The sequence below is a fragment of the Boleophthalmus pectinirostris genome, unplaced genomic scaffold, assembly GCF_026225935.1.
Source record: "Boleophthalmus pectinirostris isolate CB_2022bp ecotype Guang Dong unplaced genomic scaffold, ASM2622593v1 HiC_scaffold_18, whole genome shotgun sequence".
Taxonomy (NCBI): domain Eukaryota; kingdom Metazoa; phylum Chordata; class Actinopteri; order Gobiiformes; family Gobiidae; genus Boleophthalmus; species Boleophthalmus pectinirostris.
The window spans coordinates 1579931-1605000 of NW_026571133.1; the positions used below are offsets into that span (position 1 = coordinate 1579931).

General features: G+C 41.5%; 1 protein-coding gene across 1 annotated transcript in view; it reads left to right on the top strand.

Annotated features, from left to right (window-relative positions):
* The window catches only part of nav3 (neuron navigator 3), a 285935-nt gene that overhangs the window by 14585 nt on the left and 246280 nt on the right, over positions 1 to 25070 (top strand). Inside the window, exons 4-5 of the mRNA XM_055153752.1 lie at positions 386 to 454; positions 16930 to 17069. Of these exons, the coding sequence (XP_055009727.1) occupies positions 386 to 454; positions 16930 to 17069 (209 nt within the window). The remainder of the gene's footprint in view (positions 1 to 385; positions 455 to 16929; positions 17070 to 25070) is intronic.

Consider the following 25070-nt stretch of genomic DNA (forward strand, 5'->3'; position numbering starts at 1 on the left):
TAAAACCCAACGGACTCCAGGCGCTCCAAAGAAGTAACAATCGCACGAGGAAAAATATAGTCAAAAGGCCTTTATTTAAATGACCAAACAGCTCAAAAATACCAAGAAAAAAAGGCGTTCTGACTGTGAGCGGGGTCGCCTCTCCACAGATCTGACCTGTGACTTGGTCTGGTTCGGTCTCCATGAAGATAGAAAGATTTAACACCATATTGTGAAACATTCTAGACAAAGTAATAAAGGTTTGCATTGAGAAAAGCATTTGGCAGATCCTCCACAAGAAACCTTACACAATGCAGCTTTAATGTCTTTATAAAACTAAGTGCGTTATTGTCCATTGTCTAATCCTGGTGTGTGTGTGTTTGTGTGTTTGTGTGTGTGTCTGCAGCCTCACAGCGCGATACGCCAGTCCCCCAGGCCACAGTGGAATAGGCTCTCCACAGAAGAAAAACACAAGGTAAATACATAAACCTTCTGAGTTGTTCTACTGTTATTACTCTATGGTGCTTCATTTAATCGTTTAATGTTTTTATTGGAATGCTCTGAAGCTATTGTGCAAAAAACAACTTCATTTTGTTCATTTATACTGACAGAGAAGACGCTGAACTTTGTGTCGGTTTTTGTTTCATGTGGATAGTCCAAGTAATTACAAAGAAATGAACCATAAACCAGGTCCACAAATCTGCAATCTGACAGTTCCACAGCAAACTCGACCTGAGAACTCTCACCTGTCTCCAGCTCAGTTTTAATCTTAAAACCACTGCATCAGAGTTTGGCTGAAGTGACCCAAGTCTGATTTTTTCACCCCTATGCTCCTGTATCTGATTTTTTAATGACAGTCTGAACGACACAGATCCGATTTTTTCAAATGCGACCCAGGACACTTGGACGTGTACTCCTAAAACTGTTACATATCCGATCTTTTGACATGTGACTTAAACGTTGTATGGAGGATTTTTTTTGTTTCAAATTGTCAATGATAGATTATAGAGGTGCAGTAGCCTTGTAATTATGATGACCAAAAAAAAGAGAATAAAAATTCATCAACTCTGGACGTGGTGGGGCTAAACATTTGCCAATAGATAATGACACTGCCTCGTTATCTGTGAGCTGACAGGCTGTCAATCAATCTCCCTACGTTTCTAGTGTAACTGACTTGCCTGCGCCGCCGGTACGTGGTTTACGTACGACTGTCACGCAGTCCACAGACACAAGACGCACAGACGCTGTTTACTCCACCAACGCAACGGTTCTTAGCGGCTTTTTTTGACCTATATCTTCCTCGCAGTTCACACAAAGTTTGTTGCAATGGCGACAAGAATCCAGGAGCAGTTAGCCGCAAAAGAAAGTCCGTTTTTGAGGTTGCTGAAAGAAGAAGACAAGGGGAAAAGCAGCGAAGCCAAACTAAGGTGATTCTTGAAGATTCATTCCAGCGATGGCGCAACTGAAGCAGACGCAGGGTCTAAAGACTGACGCACTGGTCGCCAAATTACTCCTGGACAGGAAACTTCTGCTTATTATGAAAACGTACTTTATTTCCAAGAGCTGGACAAACGTTTTTCAGGACACGAAAGCGATATCCTATGTCTGAAAACGTAATTTTCAATGCAAAGAAAGAGTCCGCTTGCTGCTGCGTGTTGTAGCTAGTTCATTCGCACTGAATCTCCGCGCAACCTTCTCTGCACCCCTTTCCTGCTCCTGTCCCCACTGCCCGTTCCGCTCTTCCCCCTGCTCCTCACTTCTCCGGGCACAGAATCTCCGCGCACCGCTCCCCTCTCCTCTCTCCTCTCCTCTCTCACTTCTCCGGGCACAGAATCTCCGCGCACCGCTCCCTCTCCTCTCCCTCTCCTCTCCTCTCTCCTCTCCCTACTCCACTCTTCTCCCTGCTCCTCACTTCTCGTCTGCGCACGAAATGTCCGCGCACCCGCTCCTCACTTCTCCGTCTTGCCTAACCAACACTGTAGTTAGTTGTTTACAAGTCATGTGCAGCGCACCGGCTGTAAACAAACCTGTTTCTGGCGTAAAGAGGAGGAGGGAGGAGGCGTTTCTACGTAGGAGCTGTGGGGAGGGGGGTGGTTTCACGCATGCGCAACATTTGAAAAAGGACAAACAGTCGCTGGATTTCTCGTTCCTTGGAAAATCCTCTATACAAACTTTAAGTCTGAACGGTCAGGTCACATTCATCCCACCTACACATCAGGCTCGGAGTCTCGTCAATGGAGGGAAAGCGAGGTTAGAGAGTTGTGGGGATCGCTGTATTCAGGTCAAATTAGACGAGTCTTATCGGAACCCGGCGGTTTTTGAAATGATTGTCAAAGAAATATCCGAGCGCGACTCCAGTGTCAACGAAAAATAAAGAGTCTGCGAGTCAATACAAGGAGGCTAAAGACTGGAACAAACGAAGCGGCCGTTTACGTGTAACCTGTTAATTTTACCATGAACTGGACCGTATTTTGGGAAACAAGCCCAGAGTTTAGGGGACTTCCGTAAACACTGAGCACACTTCACACTATCACGATATTTTGGTTATTGTTACATAACCGCTACATCGCTGCAATTACAGCCTGTTGTGAAAAATGTTGGGGACATTTTGGGGGCATTTTCTATCACAGTACCTCTATTTAAGATGAAGTATAAGAAAATATAAAGAGATAGAGTGTGTTAAACTTGGGTTCTTTACTGGGGCATGTTCAAGTTTGCTCAAATACGTGGGGAAAAATTTTGTATATGGTCTTTAATGCAATTTATCAGATTAACTTGTCTGACATTTTTGCCTTTATCTGCGCGGACAGGTTCAGTAGCTCTGCCCGGATGTTTAAAATAGTTCCCGCATACATTGGGGGCGTACTCTATAGGCTCACAGATACCCCGGCTCGGTCTGCCCCAGTTGTCTGAGGCCCCTCACATGTGTCTAGTTCAGGGACGGTGGGAACTGCAGAAATGCTGTAACAAGCGTCATGTGCCCAGGGGGGAATGCACAAAGTGGGTCTGTAGCTCGTAACAGCGGCACATAAAGAGCTGTTTGGTGAATGTAAACAACATGGGCCCTGTGTTACGGCTCGAGTGTTAATGCCTGTACATGGGTCTCCAATTTATGAAAAAAAATTACATCGTTGCCATAGCGATTATTTCTTATTTGAATTAAAGGAACTGTGCACATGATTTTAAATCCCGTAAATTTGACCTATATTTGTCCCCTAAATATGAAGTAAACATGTTCAAATCAAACACTGCTTTTACTGATAGACTGTAAACCCAAATAAGTTACCAGAGCTCAAAAAAATGTAGACAGTCGATTGCCTCAGTTATTTTAAGTTGATTAACTTATGCCCCATCCACTCTAGTTCGTATTTGAGTCATTTTTGTTGTGGATGCAGTGTTTGTTCACATTAATCGGATTGAAAACGGCTCCAGAGACGGAACGATCTGGAGCCGCCAACTCCCACGGATTCATCTGAGTCCAGATCTGATCCGGCACTGTGTGGACGCCTGAAAACGCTGATACGCTGATGTAGGTCGATGCACCGCAAGTAATTCACCGCCAAAACATTAAGAGGCTAGAATATATGTCCATTTATATAAACGTGTGTCTGTGTGTACGACCTGCAGACGTATAATCTCTGAGAAGTTTAACATGAACCATCTCCAACACGACAGAAACACAGAACAGACTCACCATCAGCAGAACACCCCTCTGTCACAGAAAGAACACTCATATTCCACTGAGTCGTGTCTTTCAGTTTGATAGAAGCTGAACCGCATCAGCGCACAAGAAGCGAACTGTTTTTTGAGCGCTCGAGTTTATGCAAATTACCATGCGGTTTTAAGTTTAGTTTCTGTAAAATGTAAACCAATATGCTCAAACCACAATGAATCAGCCAGGCTAGTGCCTCCTCTCAATTTCATTTCTCTCCAGCGACTAGGTCAGGAATCGGAATACACTAGACGGTTTGCAAGAACCCCGGAAGCTGTAGACCACGCACCGACCAATCAGTGAAGAGCTGTGAAGCCATGACGTCAAACTCAAGCGTCTGTCTGTGTCCCTTTTGTGGAACAACACAACAGTAAACAAAGCGTCGAGATGGATGTAGACGAAGACAGACATTCTGTGTTGGCAACGATTCCCGAGATCGAGGATTTAAAGCCGGAACAAAGAGAATGTTTGGTGAATTTTATCAAGGGGAAAGACGTTATTGTCCTTCTTCCTACAGGATTTGGCGCATTACATACGTCACGACCAAATAGCAGTGATTTGTTAAATAAAACAAGTATCGATCTACCGTCGAGTGAACGAATCCTAATGCTGTGAGGTCAGATGGTTTCCATGAAGTGAAATCTGCTGATGAATCAGGTTATATTTGTATTTGACGACCCCTCCACCAGAAAAGTTACACATTGCACCTTTAAGTTAAACTGACTTATATTCTGATTCATGACTAATTGTTTTGATTAGAGTGTATTTGAAAGTCTGTCTTATCTCTGTTCATAAAATTAAGATAAAAAAAAACATATATATTTGTTTTTAATACAAAAAGACCCCAGAAATCATGATCCATCTGTACACGCAAAGTAAATATGATTCTTTTTTGTCTTATTACCCAATCGTACACAGACATTGCCTTATGCTGCTTACTCATGCAGCCTTGTACGCTATTAGCCCCATTCCAGACATTATTCAGAGCCATCGGGAGGTGTCTAATGCCTGGAGCGTTTCACATTAATGTTTCTATAAAGGGGAACAAACCAAGGCTGTGTCTGTCTGCACACAGCTCCTCTGTCTGCTGCCGTTATCATCTGACCATACACTCATAAAGGCACAGTGTGGGATATTTATATCGCCGGGGGAGTCCATGCTGCCCTATATGATATTATTAGATCTGAGACATGGAAAGAGCAACAACACAGAAGTTGTTATTTGAGATGTTTTATTGTGGTTTAAATGTGGAACGGTTCAAGGAAGAGAGAAGAAGTGTATATTTTTATTGCACAGTTTTGCAGCATAACTATTAGTAAAAAGTATTTGAGTTCTAATTGTAATTACCAATTGATATTTTATAGGGATGTCCTGATCACATTTTTTCGCCCCCCAAGTCTGAGTCCTTTGATTTTCTACCGATACCAAGTCCCGATCCGATACTTCTATAAAACATTATAAAATGAAAGAAGAGCAAAGAATAAGATCCAGGATGTTTGTGGGATCAGATTGTGTTGTTTTCATGTGTCGTATCTGGGCTGAACTTAGTGTGAAAAATCAAATGTCCAAAACTTTAATTATTTTATTAACTTTTCTAACACATGAACAATCATTGTTGAAAATCTTGACTTTTACCACAGTCTGGTCTTGGATTGTGTAACTTAGTAAACTTAATGAACTGGACAAAACAGGAACCAGACCAGAATCAGATCAGACCTGAGACTCGACTCTGCACAATCTACACTTTGTATATTTGATATTATATGAAGTATGTGCATTATATTTGAAACATTTAGGCTCGTCTATGAAATCCAAATAATACAAAATCTTACCAAATAAACACGACATGACAGAAGCTCCGCAGCCTCTCTTCCCCGCACCGCCACCACACCCACAAACCCACAGAGGAGCAACACCGCAACATCGGTCCCACCGCTCAATAGACAGACCTTCACCGCCAATAGCACCAGCTCCACTCTGCAGCATGCAAACAAACAGTGCCGTGCGATGACCCCATCGGCTGCGCAGGTGTGAACATAGCGACAGAACCACAGGTAATAGCGCCAGAGCACGACACGGCCCAAAAGTCCCTGCGTATGTGCACCTCTGAACAGTTAATAGTCAAGGTCAGTTAAATACAATCAATTCAATCATTGTGTGTCCTTAGGCAAGACACTTCACCCACATTGTCTAGTATGAAAGGGCACCTGTGGCTACAATAGTTAGCTTACCATCACCAGGGTATAGAGTGAATGAAAAATGCTGAATGAATAATGCTGAATAATGCTCTGTAAAGCGTCTTTGGGGACAGAAAATGTCTGTGAAAAGCGCTATATAAATAAAGACTTACTTACTTACTTACCTCTAGTACAACAGGCGCTGGGACAGACAGTCGCACGAACGGGCCTCCCTGAGCAAATCCTTTAACTTAAAAGCTGCTCATCTGCATTTCTTTGTGTGTTTTCCATAACTGTCCAAAACACAATCAAATGAGCATCTTTCTCCTGCAGAAAGAGTCTCTGTCCTGTCTGTATCATGTCAGTGTCTTGTAAGATTTCTTGTAGGATAGATGTATTGCTCAGGTATTAGTGGATGTCCGGCTACTGAAGTTTGAGATGTTTCTTCTTGACATTTGCGCACGCACTGCATTGAACGCATACGGGTCATTATCCCACTCATTAATGTTCATTTAGCATCATAACTTATTTTATCACACAGTAATAAACCGTTTTAGTGCTGAGAAAAGTGCTCACTAACGCTGCAACTTCACGTTAACAGCATTATAACTAGACTTACAGCTCACAAGAGTCAGAATTGTGCAATCTGTGACCTTTAACATCTTTTTAATGCATCTATCTGCTGTGAATAATGTGAGAACAAACTGCGTGCGAAACATCTGGGAAAGATCCAAAAATAAGTGGCATAAAATGAGTCACTGAATAACTCTATTAACTCTCCATCTGACATCTGCTCCATCTGCTGCTGCTGCGCTCAGGACCAGGGCAGCACGCAGATCGATTTGTGCAAAGAGTGAAAAATGACCCCGAGTCACACAAGTGTCCATTATACCGCTAAATATTTGCGGCGCTGAATACTTTCTCCACACATCTGCTTACACTGTTGACACTTTGCGGCTCATGTCACGTCAACATTCCCTGGGATGGTGACGCTAAACAGAAGCACTGCTCTGTCTGAATCTCTGTGACTCAAGTTAGAATTTAGTGTGATTTTTGTTTTAGCACAATCTGACAAGAAAGAATCGATTTAGCTGGAATTACAAAACACTCCTAAATGGGGCCATGAACACTCGTAATATAAAAAACTTGCTTGTGCATTGTGTCGCCAAGTACAGCTGCTGAACATTCCACCACAGACATACATGCGTGACCTCCCTTAAAAATGTATTTAATCTACTTTTCCTCCAGCCCGGTCAGAAGATTTAAACAGTAATACATGCACAATGAGAGACAGAGAGAAAAGGAAAGAGAGAGAGAGAAGGGGGAGAAACTTTATTGATCCCGAGGGAAATTCAAGTTTGGCTGCTGCGAACTGTTGCTGCTGCTGCAACATTTCCACTGCACGTCTCAGTCCCTTTGTGTCTCAGTCAAATTCTCAGTGCGGTTTAACAGGAGGATCGGTCAGGGAGGGTCAGCGGATCCTGTGGAAGAGCCAAGCAGCCTCCAGGGGGCGCCAGGTGAACACAACAGGAAAAGTCTCTGGTTCTTACTCTGCTCTGGTGTTTCAGCTGATGATGAAATGGTTAATTCCCTCGAAATGTTTCCTCTGGAACATCTTCTGCCACATTTGGTGTAAAAAGCCTGTAGCGTCTCAAATGTCCACAGCCTCGTGCGTGCTCTCCATGGATACGGGAAAAAACAAACAGCTCATTTCACAAAATCCAACAATCCCTTACTTGTGTCCTTCGAATTTCTCATGCTGCACTTCTTCGATTACATTTACACTGAAACGAATCAGCGAATCACCGTATCGGAAACGATTTGCGTCCAGACACGTCGTTTCTGTGTCCGCAGGCCTTCACTAACCACACAGTAACGCCAAACCGCCTGAAACACCCGTCACATGACTAAGCTGGTGTCACGACTTCATAACATCATGTGGGCGGTAAAAAAAAAAAAAGGAAGTGGTGCACCGTGTCTGAAGTTGCAGCAGCTGATTTTGAGCTGAGGAAGATGGTAAGCGTGAAAACAGTCTTTTCATGGACCGACGACGAGGTTCAGTTGTTACTGAACGTAACACTGGATTTTAAGATGTTTGTCTCTGGTTTGTTTAAACTGTTTTCCGCAATAGCGTCACATGACCGATGTCACGAACCCAGCGAATCAGGAAGGCGCAAGTCACAGGGTCCAATAGGCGAGTTTCATTGTTGACAAAAGCGCGCGTTGCATGCTGGGAATTATTTTGGTCAGCGCAAGAAACACTAATTCAACATGACGGACGGAGCGAGAAAGCACGTAAAGGGTATTGATCCCGGTTATTTATCCACTCTAACGGCAGAGGACCCAAGACCATTTGACCAGAAATTGGTCATAAGCATCGACGGAGCCAAATCACCCTTTTCAACCCCGACAAAAGGTGGACCAAACCAAATTTCTGGTCAGAATCACCAACTACCTGGACAAATATTCACTTTGGCGATATCCACAATGACTTGGTGGAAACTCCTGGGCCATTCACAGCAGAAAAGATGAAAACCTCCAAGAGTCTCGATGTGTTGTTGAACTTGTTGGAGTCCACGGTTTGTTAGGATCTTCTACGTTTGCTCTGCGGATGTTTGAAAGCCGTTTAATTCACCGTTAGAGTGGTTCTTTTCACTCAGAATACGAAAAAGACATTTTCCTTCTTCCGTGCTTCTATTTGTGCATCTGATAATGCAGCAGGAATTTACCATTATCGGGGATAAATACGCGAGGTTACGCACTGTGTTTGACGCTATCGTGTTTCTTGCCTCCGACCAAAATATTTCCCAGCATGCAACGCGGGCTTTTAATAACAATGACGTCAGCTGAAACTCGCCTATAAGGAGGCAACTGGAGCTCCTACATCAGAGTATCAGCGTTTTCAGGTGTCCACACAGTGCTGGATCAGATCTGTACTCAGATTAATTTTAACTTCTTGGGTTCTTTTTAAAGACAATGCAGTAAAGTGTATTTACCTTGACATGTTTCGGCTGCGAGCTGCAAGCCATCTTCAGAACTGTCACCGGTGTTGAATTTGTGGGAGCTGGAGGCACCAGATCGTTCCGTCTCTGGAGCCGTTTTCAATCAGATTAGAGCGGACGAACACTGCATCCACAACGAAAACAACTCGAATATGAACTAGTGTGAATGGGGCCTTAGTTGGTTAAAATCCCATGATATGATGTTAACTCAAAACATTTTACACAGGTCTCTAGGAAGAAGAGCTGGTCAATTAAAAACGGTTAAAAAAAAAAAAAGTTTCAGAAACTGCTCAGTGTGTGAGCCAGGTAGCCACAAGAGCAGTCAACCACTTAGTTGCCATGGGAATGTTTGGGAAATACCAGTTATAAGTGTCTTGCCCAAGGACACAACAAAAGTAGTGCCGGACATTTCACCTAAATGCATGTCTTTAACAGGAGCAGTGACACACAGAGACTCCACACAGACAAATATTTGCAGCAGAAGTCGTTCCTAAACCTGTGTAATCTGGTGACTCAAAGCGGACGGAGACAAACAGATGTCTGAACTCGTCTGACACCGGGGGAAGCGGAATGGAAAATCATTTCATTGTGAAGCAGCAGCAGATATGAGATCTCAGAACAGTGGCCTCATGGGAAATGTAGTCCCTCCAGCTGCAGCCGCCTGGAGTGTGGAGTGTGGGACCGATAACTCACTGTGACAAAAGCGAAATGGAAACTGTGCAAAACTACTGAGAGAAAGCGCAGCCAAACCGAGCGGAACTATACAAAGAGGAAAGTCATAAATGTTGAACCATATCAGTTTTGTTATAGGGGCTCAATGCACAAATTTATCATAATCTTGAGTTTTACAGACGGGGTATTTCACTTCTACGGGGTATTAACCGCTAACACATAACATATTTACATCGCCATGTGGCTTTTTATTGTTTCGAAAATGCAATATTCGCCAAAAAAGAGAGATCTAAAACCTCTTGAGGCATGTTTTTGGTGAGAAAACACTTTTATAACCTCATAAAAAGCTCCAAAAAGTTGATTTTGCATAATAATCCCTTTAAAGTCAAGATAACAATTCTGCCTGTATGTTTGAGTAATGCCACCAGTTTTTTAACACCACAGTAAAATAATATGTAATCTAAGTTCATTTGTGTGTTTGTGTAACTTTCCTGATGGGCGTCTCCATGGAGATGTTAATCCTGAGTGGAGGGTTTCATTAGTCAGGCTGGTGCCACCTAGTGCCTCTGCTCAATTTCATTTCTCTCAAGCGACTAGATCAGGAATCAAAATACACTAGATCACAGGTGTCAAACATAAGGCCCGGGGGCCAGATCCGGCCCTCCAAGACCTTTAATGTGGCCCTTGGGTGATTTTCTACTAAAATATTTTAATTATATTTTCTATTAAAATATTGGTAATTTTCTGTGGTGTTTATCACAGCAGCATCTCCAGCGTCTCTGTACATGGCCCCTCCCACCAGAGCAGCACAAATGAAGACTTGTCTCTTTCCAAACGCTCTTAAAGGACGATCGTTTTGACTGTTGACCGTGACACACTCATCAGAAAAATGTCAAAAATGAGAAAAGTGGAGCCGAGTGCAGGATTTTCCAAGAAAAATTTACTTATTCTTATTTGCACACAAGTATCAGGTTGTTCATAATATTATAATATTATAATAAGAAAGAGTTCATGAATTAAAAAAGATTTCTGTAATAGATTTGTGTTTCTCTGCACGAATATTTGAACTTATATTTCTGGGGTTTATATGCCAGGAGTTTTCTGATCCTGTCCCTTTGGGATCAAAGTAGGTTGGATATGGCCCCCGGACCAAAATAAGTTTGACACCCCTGCACTAGACGGTTTGCAAAAACCCCGGAACTGTGAGTTCAGGCACCAGCCAAACAGCGAAGAGCCATATCTTCTTTGTTGGCAACGATTCATGAGACTGAGCTGGAACAAAGAGAAAGTTTGGTGAATTTCATCAAGGGGAAAGAAGTTTTTGTCCTTCTTCTTACGGGATTTGGGAAAAGCTTAATATACCAGTTAGTGGCACATTACATACGTCACGACCAAATAGCAGCGATTGGTTAAATGATAAAAAGTACCCGCCTACTGTCGAGCGAACGAATTCTAACACAGTTTCTGCGAGGTGACACCGACTGATGAATCAGGCTACAATCTTCCCTCATCAATTCGCGGATTAACTTCTGTCCCTTCATTTAAAAATGCTCTGGTGGAATATTTACAGAACCCGTGTCATTGTTTTTGATAATTTTGTTGTTCATCTTGTTTTATTTTGTGACTGTATTTGAGCTCTGTCTTAGTTTTTGTTAAAATTTGACTTAGGCTACGTTTACACTGAAACGAATCACCGTATCACCGTATCGGAAACGATTTGGGTCCAGACATGTCGTTTCTGTGTCTGCAATCCTTCCCTATCCACATAGCTTTTAGCATATTTGTTTACGTTTTACAGAAATTAAATTTAAAACCACATGGCTAATTTGCATAAACTGAGTGCTCAAAAAAACAGCTCGCTCCATGGGTCCGTGAAGCTTAACAAAGCCGTTAGTCCCTTTAGCGACGCATCACATACGTCACAAACAAATAGCAGTGATTGGTTAAATAAAAAAAGTACCCGCCTACCATCGAGCAAACGAATCCTAATGCTGCGAGGTCAGACGGTTTCCACAAAGTGAAACCGGCTGATGAATCAGGTTAACTCTAATCTCAATTTTAGAACAAATTGCCCATCCCATATAACATTTAGATGTTTTGACCTTGTTTCCATGGACATAGATACGTTTAATGCCATGTGCTGGAACTTTCAGGGAAACAATCACATCCTGGAGACAAATGGATGGAAAAAAAAAATAAATCTTAAGCGAATTCTACCATAAAATTCTAGGTTGAACCATTTGAAACTATATGGACAGAGCACTTGAACACTAGACAGGCAATTTCATTTCTCTCCAGCGACTAGGTCAGGAATCAGAATACACTAGACTGTTTTCAAGAACCCAGGAAGTTGTAGACTGTGCTCCGACCAATCAGAGAAGAGCTGTGAAGCCATGACGTCAAACTCGACGCGCCTGTCTGGGTCCTTTTTGTGGAACAGCACAACAGTAAACAAAGCGTCGAGATGGATGTAGAATAGGGATGTCCACATTTTTTAATCAAGGGCAACATATTTAAACACAGATGAAGCAGAGGGCTGATCGAGGGTCATAGACTGGTGCTCAGTACAGTGAATAATTGAAATATGTGCATGTTTAACACGTTAGAATGAACCATCAGTCCTTTACTCACGCTAAGATCCTTAAAACCACACAATAAATATTAAATATTAGCTTTATTAAAGTAGATTTTCAAAAACCTTGGAGTAAAAAGTTAATTGATGCAAGGTAATTTGGGCCACTTCACCTGAAAGCCTGAGGGTCAAGAAAAATGTATTTGGATTAGTTAGTTTAGACATGCCTGATGCAGACGAAGACAGACATTCTGTGTTGGCAACGATTTAGAGGATTTAGAGCTGAAACAAAGAGAATGTTTGGTGAATTTTATCAAGTGGAAAGACGTTATTGTCCTTCTTCCTACGGGATTTGGTGCATTACATACGTCATGACCAAATAGCAGCGACTGGTTAAATAAAAAAGTACCACCTACTGTCAAGCGAATGAATCCTAGTGCTGCAAGGTCATACAGTTTCCACGAAGTGAAACCGGCTGATGAATCAGGCTAGTATTTGACGGCCCCTCCACCAGAAAAGTTACACAGTGCACCTTTAAGTTAAATTGTCTTACTTTCTGATTCATGGCTAATTGTTTTGACTGGAGTGTAGTTAAATGGCATTGATTAAAAGTCTGTCTTATCTCTGTTCACTTCGTGGAAACTGTCTGATGAATCGGGCTAAATATCTACATCATGAAATCGATTTTTAATTTCAATTGTAAAATCTGTCTAAGTTACTTAATAACAAATTACTTTTTACTTATGTTTTATTTATGACCATAACGTTAGTTTTGCTCAGTAGTTCACTAATGCGTCGTCGTTGTTCGCCTTTACATTTTCGTCTTTCTTACTTTGATAGTTGTGGATAAATTCTTCATGTTAGAATATTTATCCTTTGTGGACCTTGTTGGTTGAAGATTTGGTGACGGGGCAGATTTACGAAGCTGGTGGGAAATACGCCAGACATTTACACAGATATTTTGGCCATTAACGAATCCTAATGCTGCGGGGTCAGACGGTTTCCACGAAATGAACCCGTCTGATGAATCGGGCTACTTGAACACAACCTACACGTGTTCATTATTGCTCTTGCTCTGATCTTATTGTTTAAAACTAATTTACTCTTGTCAAATGTCCCATCTTATATTAATTCAAGTTGAATTACCCGAGCTGATCGCGGCTGCAGAGATGAGACGCGGTGGTGTTTATTTGCTGGTATGAGAAGCCGAGTCACGTTTTATTACACAGACTCTTCGTCAACATTGATTTTGTGTCATGGGGGACTGAAAATATGCTCTCAGCTAAAGTTGTTAATGGTCCCCGCAGATGTTATATGGACACACTTGCCTTCAGTAAACTTTGCTTTTTTTTGTTCTTTTTAATGGTGTTTCGGGGCAATCATTTCTAATAAAGTAGATTTCATAACTCAAATTCTTTTAGTTTTATCTCAGCGGGAATAGGTGATTTTGTTAGTTTTATATGAAATTATAGGTTTTCTTTGAAGCAACAAAAATATGTGAAGAATTAGCGATATAATTTGGTTTATTTTATTGTGAAAAATGCCTTATCGTTGAGTTAATATTTGTCCAACATTTTAAACTCTAATCTAAACCTCAAACTATAGACGTCAAGTTAAAGCTGCATGGTGTAACTTTTGTGGCAGAGGGTTCAACTTCATGCTTGTCGCCATGGAGATGTTTTTGCTTTACCTCGAATTCTCCACAGTATGGCTTTAAATTATACACGATATTGTGCCTGTATTCAGTTACGGTTGTTTTTGTAGCTCAGAAATACAATGAAAACACGGGATTGTTCGTGAGCAGTGTCGCCTTTCCACAGACCTGACCCGTAACTGTACCTAATGACAGCACCTACTCGTCCACAAGTTTAATGCCAAACCAATAACATTTCCATGGTGACAGGCAGGCGCAGACCTACCCGCGAATTCATATTTCACAGTTTACGTCGCGCAGATCAGATATTTTTTGTTGTTCCGAGAGTCAAAAAAACAATCAATTAATCAACAACTTTATTAATCCCAAAGGGCAATTCAGTTCGCACATCTCCGGTCGTGCACAAACTATGAATAGTAAAAAGAAAAGAAAAACAAACGCTGTACATTCAAACAATAGCAAATTTACTTTCCGTTTAAAAGTTTTATGGCAGATGAAATAAAAGATTTGGCGTAGCGTTTGGTCTATTGTTGTGAAGTGACATAGCGCCTCCCAGAGGACATTTGCACGAACTGTGAGTGCAGTGCATGGTCAGGTTGGCTCAGTTTGGCCTTAGTCTTTTGGAGCACCTGATGTCTCCACAAAGAGGCCAAATCCTCCTTCTGAACACCACGGATTTTGTCGCACACTTTTACACACAATTCTGACTTGAACCATTTGAAACTATATGGACAGAGCACTTGAACAGGCCAGGCAATTTCATTTCTCTCCAGCGACTAGGTCAGGAATCAGAATACACTAGACCAGGGGTGTCAAACTCATTTTGGTCCGGGGGCCGTATCCAACCAACTTTGATCCCAAAGGGGCCGGATCAGAAAACTCATGGCATATAAACCCCAAAAATAACAATAAGTTAAAATATTCGTGCAGAGAAACGCATTATTTTAATTGATGAACTCTTTCTTTTACAAAATATTATAATATTATGAACAACCTGAAACTTTAAGAAAAATACAATTTCAACACAATGTTTTAACATGAACTTGTTTAAACTTAACTTGTATAAATAGGAATAAGTAAATTTTTCTTGGAAAATCCTGCACTCGGCTCCACTTTTCTCATGTTGGACATTTTTCTGATGAGGGTGTCACGGTCAACAGTCAAAACGATCGTCCTTTAAGAGCGTTTGGAAAGAGACAAGTCTTCATTTGTGCTGCTCTGGTGGGAGGGGCCACGTACAGAGACGCTGGAGACGCTGCTGTGATAAACACCACAGAAAATTAACAATATTTTAATAAAAAATAGAATTAAAATATTTTAGTAGAAAATCAGCCGAGGGCCAGATTAATCTCTAACCAGATCTCTGGTTCAGACTGTTCTTGTCCTTCACAGATAATCCATAAAACCAATAAATAAAAGAAAAGGTCGGCAAACTTTCGATAAAGGAATGATAAAAAAGTATCTAAAATGTTAGGCGACACATTAAAAGAGCTGAGTTTCTGCGTCAAGTGAACCCACTGCTGTCCTCGTTTGATAATTTGCTCAGTGTTCTTATCAAACCTTAGGGAGGAATCAAACACAGTTCCCAAATACTTAAAGGAGTCCACCATTTCTACTGCTTCCCCGTGTATGGAGCTGTTGGGCTGTAAACTTTTCCGGAAGTTTAGTTTTAGTTTAGTTTTAGCCACATTTAGGTCCAGGTAGTTATTATCACACAATTCAGTGAAAGCAGGTAGAGCTTGGCCGTGGTCTGAGTTTGCTCCCTGCAGGAGAGAGAGGAGGGCAGTATCATATGAAAACTTAATAATGTAACAAAACAAAAACAAATTGGAAAACAGTAATTTAAATATAAAGCTCTCTTTGATTGGAACGATCTTCACTCACCGATTCGCAGATTAACTTCTGTCCCTTCATTTAAAAACACTCTGGTGTAATATTTACATCATCCGTGTCATTGTTTTTGATCATTTTGCTGAATTTTGTTGTTCATCTTGTTGTATTTTGTGACTATATTTGAAACTCTGTCTTAGTTTTTGTTTAAATTTCACTTAGGTTACGTTTACACTAAAATGAATCACCGTATCACCGTATCGGAAACAATTTGCGTCCAGACACGTTGTTTCTGTGTCCGCAATCCTTCCATATCCACACAGCTTTGAGCATATTTTTTTTTACATTTTACAGAAACTAAACTTAAAACCACATGGATAATTTACATAAACTAAGAGCTCAAAAACTAGCTCCCTCCATGTGTCCTGACGCGGTTCAGCTTCTGTCGGACTTAAAAAGGACACGACTCAGTGGAATATGAGTGTTCTTTCTGTGACAGAGGGGTGTTCTGCTGATGGTGAGTCTGTTCTGTGTTTCTGTCGTGTTGGAGATGGTTCATGTGAAACTTTTCAGAGATTATACGTCTGCAGGTCGTACACACAGACACACGTTTATATGAATAGACATATATTCTTGCCTCTTAGCGTTTTGGCGGTGAATTACTTCGCGGCGCACAGACCTACATCAGAGTATCAGTGTTTTCAGGCGTCCACACGGTGCCGGATCAGATCTGTACTCAGATGAATTTGTGGGAGCTGATGGCACCAGATCGTCCGTTTTCCATCAGATTAGTGTGAATGAACACTGCATCCGCAACGAAAATGGCTCAAATACGAACTAGTGTGGACGGGGCCTTATTCCGTGTCTAACAGTCATGTGTGTGTGAGTGAGTGTGTATGGTTGTGTTGATTTTGTTGTTGTATTTTATTGTTTTGTTTTTTCTGTGTTTATTTGAATGTATCTGTTGTTGTAACTATGAGGACTTCCTTGAAAATGAAATGACATCTCACTTGGGCTTATACTCCAAACAAATCAGCTTAAATTTAAATATAGTGCCCCTTTAAATGTAGTTTTCAATTTTTTACCAAATGAATCAGTCAATTAAATCTGTCGTAATGTAAAATGTATTCGTGCATTTCAGCTTCTTGTTACAGGTGACATTTTGAGGACCTTTCAACATTCAAATATACAGTACTTTGTTTTAAATTGTTAGTACCTATGGCAACGGTGCATTTTTTCCTAGGTCTACACAGCCTATGTTTTAATGTTTGTGTTTAATCTTCTGGTGTTGTGGGTGTAACAGATTGTCACAGATCTCCTCTGGTCCTCAGGTTACCGGGCCCCTCCTCCAGAGTCCCTGCTGCGGGCAGTGGGGCCTCCAGGAGCCCCTCCAACCTCAACCGCCGCAGCCTGAGCTTCAACAGCATCGACAAGAGCAAACCTCTGCAGTATGCCAGCGGGAACGAGAGAGGTACCTGAACGCACCACGCAACACACATGAGGTCCCTGAACGCACCACCATACACAACAAACAAACAAATAAACCTCTGCAGTATGCCGGCGGGAACGAGAGAGGTACCTGAATGCACCACCACACACAACGCTATACACACACACACACAAAGCACCTGAATGCACCACCACACGCAACAAACAAACCTCTGCAGTATGCCAGTGGGAAGGAGAGAGGTACCTGAATGCACCACCACACAAACACTACACACAGGAGGTATTTGAACGCACCATCACCGTACACAACACTATAACCACAGAGCAAACCTCTGCAGTACGCCAGCGAGAACGAGAGAGGTACCTGAATGCATCTCTGCATAAACACTGGGGTGCATCATTTTCCCCAGTGTCAGAAATTCAACTTGTACCCAATTTTAAAATGTGACAATACCAATTCAAAGAAAATTTGTGGAATATTTGCTCAGTTGAAAAATATCTACTGGGTCCACCAAGTCTCTTAAATTCCATCCTAACAGTGTCCAAAAGGCTCTGGCAGCAATCTGTTTTTTTGTTGTATAACTTTAAAAATAATGATTTTTTTTTTATATAATATTTTTTATTACTATTCATTTTTATATATATTTTTTTAAATAATCAGTTCATGGTCCTTGAAGTCCCAAAGAAATAACACTTGTGCCATATCTCAGAAACTAATGATGATAGAGACATAAAACTGGTTCCAAATGATCCACAAAGTTCATATTTATATTCAACTTCCATTGATACTATAGGGCTAAATTTTGATGTTATTAAAGAAAAACAGATTTTTCAGCTCAGATTTAAGGCTTCTGCAGGCACTAAACTTCAGAGGCTTGGTGGACTGAGTAAACATCAATAGAATTTCATGAAATTTCTCATGGAATTTTACTTTGGCAGGTGTAAAAAATGATACTAGGTACAGATTGATATTCCATACACATCACCATACACAACACTATACCCACAGATCAAAACTCTTCAGTTTACCACGAACAAGATAGGTACCTGAACACATCACCATACAAACTCTATGAGGAACATATCACTGTATAAACATTTCAGGTATCTCAATGTGTCACTATATAAACACAACACTGTACAAACAAGGTACATGAACACATCACTGTACAAACTCTTGAAATAGAGAACAACTGAGGTTCCTGAAAGTGCAATTCCTTTATATTTTTAAAGCCCATATATATATATATATATCTGAATGATTATTTATCTTTTATTATCTCATAATATTTTGTACTATTTTTGATTCATTCTGATTCTACTGTTGCTGTTTTTGTATTTTACTACAATTTCCTCACTGTAGGAAACATAAAGATGTAGTTATTTTTTTGAAAAACACTAAATTCACCTCTAGTTATTAAGATGTACTTGAATGCATCACGCTACACATGTAGGGAATGAATGAAGTACCTGAACGCATCATATAAACATATACTGTATCTCTAATCCCTGCAGAATGTCTGGAATGACAGTAACACAAACCTGCCTGTTTTAAAACACTGGGAGTGATTCTGTGGTCAGTCGTGTCTTTACCACCAGGGGGCAGTACTGTCCCAGAATGTCCGAGGAGCTTTGTGCTGAATCATGCCAAGCTCTTACTCACCGTCTCCCACGGTAACCACAGCTCCGATGGAGGAGGAGGAGGAGGAGGAGGAGGAGGAGGCTGTAGTCTCAGGCTGTCGGCCTCTGTGTGTTTTGTGATTTTTTGCTCTTGGGTTTCAACTTGTTTTATGCATTTTCTAGTACATTTTGAGGACTTTTTTCATTCAAAAGATCTAATATTTTGTTTTGAATTGTTAATCACTATTGTAACATTCATCGTTTTTACAAAGGATTAGCTTTGTACGTTTTCATTTATGAGTTTTCATAATACAATACAAGTTTTTTGGGTTAGTAATAGTAATAATATGAATCAATTTAAAGGTACAGTCGGCCTTTTTGTACATGATTGTTTATACATTCATTTAAAATTAAAGGTGCTCTGTGTAACATTTCTGATAAAAGGTTAAGGTTAAGGTGCACTATATTGTCCCTGTAGAGCAGACATGTCAAACTCAGGCCCAGGGACCAAATTTGGCCCGCGACATAATTATATTTGACCCACGAGATCATATTAAAGTCAGTATTAGAGCTGCCCGCCGGCTACAGACAGACTATAGAGACATTATTTATTTAAAATGTTGTTATTATTTTATATTTTGCTTGTTCTGGATTCACTGTTTAAGCAGAACTGTCAGTGTCTCTGGGTTTAACGTGTCAGGACCCATCTCCAGATATTGACCTTGTCTTGGTCAGAACTTCTTTAGCAGGAGGATTTGATCTGTTGTTCACGTTTTGGATTCACACGTCATCTGCTTGTCTCCAAAAAATAAAATCTAGTCAAGTTCAGATGACTTGAATTAAGAAAGTTTGATCATGATTTGAGTAAATTTCACTTGACAAGTAAAATGATCTGCCAGTGGAGTAAGACTTTTTTGTTCTTAAAATATGAAAATACATCTTTCGACACTTAAAATAAGAAAAACAACAACTTTTTGCACTTAAAATAAGAAACAAAATTGAGTATTGCTTGGTTTAAGAAGAACACTTATTCCATTGGTCGATAACTTTAATCGTCAAGTTGAATCTACTCAAATAAAGTCAAATGTTCTTAATTTAAGTCATTTTAACTTACCTAGCGGTCCCTGTCTGGGACCAACGGATTGTCGGCGTGTTCGCAGTGACTCAGTTGTTCAGTCGTGTCTAGAAGTGGCACATTGCACTCGCTTTTTCGGTTCGTTCCTCCGTTCCGTTCCTCGTCGGCGTGGAGTGATGAGTGTGTCTGTGGGTGTTTTTCTCTGTGCGGTCGCTGTCTGCTCCGTGTGTGTTTGTGTGTTCTGCGGGTGGTGCGGCTTTGTAGTTTACTGAAGTCGTGCTGGGACACCCGAGTGGATTCGTGTATGGGGCGCTCTGGATTGTGGCGCACAGTCATTTTTTGATGCGGTTAGAGGCTTAAGAGCGCGTCTAATAGCCCGGAAAATACAGTACATAGATTGGCATATGTTAGTGTATAAGTATAAGTGTATAAGTGTTCAGACCCTCCCCTATTCTGTCTCGTAGGCGTCCAAAGTCCATAACAACATGTCCCAACCCCATTGACACTTCAAAGTCCAGACATAACACGTCATGTCAAAGGACACTGAACAACTTCTATATTGCATGATGAATTAACATGAATGAAACATTAAAAACACAGAGAATAATTTTCCAATTCCCACATATGTTAACAGTTGTTCAGATAATTATCGCATAAACAACAGAACATAAGTTTACCAAACTCTCCATCTCACTCCAAATCACTAAATCCATTGAATCCGTTGAATTCTTCATCCTCAGTGTCACTTCTGAGCAACTCCACGCAATTTCGGTTGTCACTGAAGTTCAGGCTTTGTTGATCCATTCAGTTCAGGGGTGTTCAATACATCGATCCGATCTACCAGTCGATCGCCAAGGTCGTGTGGGTAGATCGTCGTGTCTCATCTCGGACTCGCGTTTGGACTCGGTCTTGTCTCTCACTCGAGGTCTGACACTCAACAAGTGTGATCATATTTCATTCCGGCCGCTGCTGTTGGTAATAAACTTGTAGCGGGTGCAGGAGCGTGTGGGGCGTCTCAGTGCAGCCTGTGCGCTCATTTGAAACCCGCGGAGACTCTACGGCGCATCACAAACACACACGCTCCCTATGCACGGCTCGTCTGCGACAGCGTGTGCCCTCGTGTACCAGCGTGCATCACAGGGCAGGTTCAACTTCCTAAACATCCTACCTGTCCATCTGCCTCACGTCAGCACGCCGCCCCTCGCCTTTTCACGCTCTCGCTCCTTCCTGCGTACAGCCAACACAAGCCCCTCCCACAGAAGCAAAAACGAGTCTAAATTTGTGTTCCAGTGTTGGCACAAAGCAGGTCTACAGCATAGAGCGGATCTACAGAACAGACCTACTGCCACATTTGGCTGAAGTTTGTCTAACAAAAGTGCACAAATGCATCTGTGTTTGTCACGATGTGCGTTTGGTTTGGTAAACGTGCAGAGGCTGGTAAATATCACTGCAAAACCAGAAAAGAATGAAACTCCAGTTTGGAACTTTAAAAAAACAGGTTTAAAAATCTTCCTTCACTTTTTTCACAGTTTTGTGTAAAGTGCCAGAGGAAGTTCTCTTAAAGAAGAGGTTCTCAAACTGTGGGTGAGGGTCCAAAAAAGGGGCACAGAGTGTTTCAGTGCAGTTTGCTTGATTTTATATTAGGTAGATCATTATGACTTGGTCATTTTGTAAGTAGTTTGCAGGCTGAAAAAGTGTGAGCACCTCTGATTCACTGACTTCCAGGAAAGTTTCATGGTGCATCCTCCCAGTTACCGTGAATCTGTGTTCTCCATTCCCACTTTCCGTCAGTCCCTCACAAGTTTCTCGCTCACTCCAAACTTTCTTTCTGCTGCTTGATTACTGTTTTCGGCTGAATATTTCACTACTTGCAGCAGGACAGTGGCTTTTTCTGCAGGAGACGTGAGTAGAAAACTGGCACACAAGTCTAGAGCGCCCTCTCGTGGCCCGTGAGTCTGAAAACTTTTATATCGCTCTGGAGTAGAAGTCGCAGGAAACACCCAAACCATGAAAAAAAGTGAGACGGTAATGCTGCACTGTGGAACATTCCAGGCAAAGCAGATTTTACCACAAGTAGTCTATGGATCAGAACTCTAAATTTCAGATTTGTGTCACTCAGGTTGGCAGGGTTTTTATCACAGTTATTTTTAAAAAGTTCCATATATGAGCTTTATATTTTGGCGTGACAGACTTTTTTTTTTTTTTTTTTTTTTTTTTTTTTGAGTTTCCGCAGAATCACAGTTTCTCCTTTTGCGTTAACTGTATTTTTATCCCGTGTTTAATGTTTTATCTTCACACCACTTCCTCCCGGAGACATTTTTTTGCAGAAGTGAAAAGTTTTAAATCGTGAAAAGTTTTAAAATGGAGTTTTTAAAAGTTTGGCAGAAGTTTTCCGGTTCTTTAAACTGCGAGGTATATCCGGCATTTCGGGGTTAGAGCTGCAGTAAAGCCACAAAACGCTTTTTTTTTTTTTTTTCTTTATCTTGTCTCCGGCCTCGCTCGGTTCTCCCTCACCGTCTCTCCTCTTTCTTCTCCTCCTCCTCTTCCTCTCTTCTGTCTCTCATGCCTTCATCTTCTTCTGTCTTTCCTCAGTCCAATTTCCTTTCTCCTCTCATCTCTCTCTTTCTCTCTCTTCCCTTTACTCTCTCTTTTTCTCTCTACACATTCCTCTCTTCCTCTGTCTTACCTCTCTCTCTCTCTCTCTTTCTTGCTATTTCCTCTCCCCTCCCCTCCTCTCTCTTTCCTTCTTTCTCGCCTCCCCTCTCACGTCTTCTCTTCCTCTTCTCCCCTCCCTCTCTATCTCTCACTCTCTCCCTTTTCCATCTCCCTCTCTCCTCCCCGTCTCTCTCTCACTCTTACCTCCTCTACCTCTCTCTCCCTCCTTCCTTTCCCTCTCCCTTCTCCATCCCTCCCTCTTCAACCTCTTTCCCTCCTCCCTTTCCCATCTCCCTCTCTCCCTCCCTCTCTCTCTTTATCTTCCTCCCCCTTTCCCTCTCTCCCACTCCCTCTCTTCCTTCCTTCCTTTCTCTTTCACTCGCTCCCTCCTCCCTTTTTCCCTCCCTCTCTCCTCCTCTTCCTCTCTCTCTCTCTCCTTCCCTCCTTCCCGCTCTCTCCCTCCCTCTCCCTCTTTATCTCCCTCCCGCTTATCCCTCTCTCCCTCCTCTCTCCCTTCCTCTTTCACTCTCTCTATCCTCCCTTTCCCATCTTCATCCCTCCTTCCTCTCTCCGTCCTCTCTTACNTCACCGTCTCCCACGGTAACCACAGCTCCGATGGAGGAGGAGGAGGAGGAGGAGGAGGAGGAGGCTGTAGTCTCAGGCTGTCGGCCTCTGTGTGTTTTGTGATTTTTTGCTCTTGGGTTTCAACTTGTTTTATGCATTTTCTAGTACATTTTGAGGACTTTTTTCATTCAAAAGATCTAATATTTTGTTTTGAATTGTTAATCACTATTGTAACATTCATCGTTTTTACAAAGGATTAGCTTTGTACGTTTTCATTTATGAGTTTTCATAATACAATACAAGTTTTTTGGGTTAGTAATAGTAATAATATGAATCAATTTAAAGGTACAGTCGGCCTTTTTGTACATGATTGTTTATACATTATTTAAAATTAAAGGTGCTCTGTGTAACATTTCTGATAAAAGATCAAGGTTAAGGTTAAGGTGCACTATATTGTCCCTGTAGAGCAGACATGTCAAACTCAGGCCCAGGGACCAAATTTGGCCCGCGACATAATTATATTTGACCCACGAGATCATATTAAGTCTGTATTAGAGCTGCCCGCCGGCTACAGACAGACTATAGAGACATTATTTATTTAAAATGTTGTTATTATTTTATATTTTGCTTGTTCTGGATTCACTGTTTAAGCAGAACTGTCAGTGTCTCTGGGTTTAACGTGTCAGGACCCATCTCCAGATATTGACCTTGTCTTGGTCAGAACTTCTTTAGCAGGAGGATTTGATCTGTTGTTCACGTTTTGGATTCACACGTCATCTGCTTGTCTCCAAAAAATAAAATCTAGTCAAGTTCAGATGACTTGAATTAAGAAAGTTTGATCATGATTTGAGTAAATTTCACTTGACAAGTAAAATGATCTGCCAGTGGAGTAAGACTTTTTGTTCTTAAAATATGAAAATACATCTTTCGACACTTAAAATAAGAAAAACAACAACTTTTTGCACTTAAAATAAGAAACAAAATTGAGTATTGCTTGGTTTAAGAAGAACACTTATTCCATTGGTCGATAACTTTAATCGTCAAGTTGAATCTACTCAAATAAAGTCAAATGTTCTTAATTTAAGTCATTTTAACTTACCTAGTGGTCCCTGTCTGGGATCGCTGGATTGTCGGCGTGTTCGCAGTGACTCAGTTGTTCAGTCGTGTCTAGAAGTGGCACATTGCACTCGCTTTTTCGGTTCGTTCCTCCGTTCCGTTCCTCGTCGGCGTGGAGTGATGAGTGTGTCTGTGGGTGTTTTTCTCTGTGCGGTCGCTGTCTGCTCCGTGTGTGTTTGCGTGTTCTGCGGGTGGTGCGGCTTTGTAGTTTACTGAAGTCGTGCTGGGACACTCGAGTGGATTCGTGTATGGGGCGCTCTGGATTGTGGCGCACAGTCATTTTTTGATGCGGTTAGAGGCTTAAGAGCGCGTCTAATAGCCCGGAAAATACGGTACATAGATTGGCATATGTTAAAGTGTTCAGACCCTCCCCTATTCTGTCTCGTAGGCGTCCAAAGTCCATAACAACATGTCCCAACCCCATTGACACTTCAAAGTCCAGACATAACACGTCATGTCAAAGGACACTGAACAACTTCTATATTGCATGATGAATTAACATGAATGAAACATTAAAAACACAGAGAACAATTTTCCAATTCCCACATATGTTAACAGTCGTTCAGATAATTATCGCATAAACAACAGAACATAAGTTTACCAAACTCTCCATCTCACTCCAAATCACTAAATCCATTGAATCCGTTGAATTCTTCATCCTCAGTGTCACTTCTGAGCAACTCCACGCAATTTCGGTTGTCACTGAAGTTCAGGCTTTGTTGATCCATTCAGTTCAGGGGTGTTCAATACATCGATCTCAATCTACCAGTCGATCGCCAAGGTCGTGTGGGTAGATCGTCGTGTCTCATCTCGGACTCGCGTTTGGACTCGGTCTTGTCTCTCACTCGAGGTCTGACACTCAACAAGTGCGATCATATTTCATTCCGGCCGCTGCTGTTGGTAATAAACTTGTAGCGGGTGCAGGAGCGTGTGGGGCGTCTCAGTGCAGCCTGTGCGCTCATTTGAAACCCGCGGAGACTCTACGGCGCATCA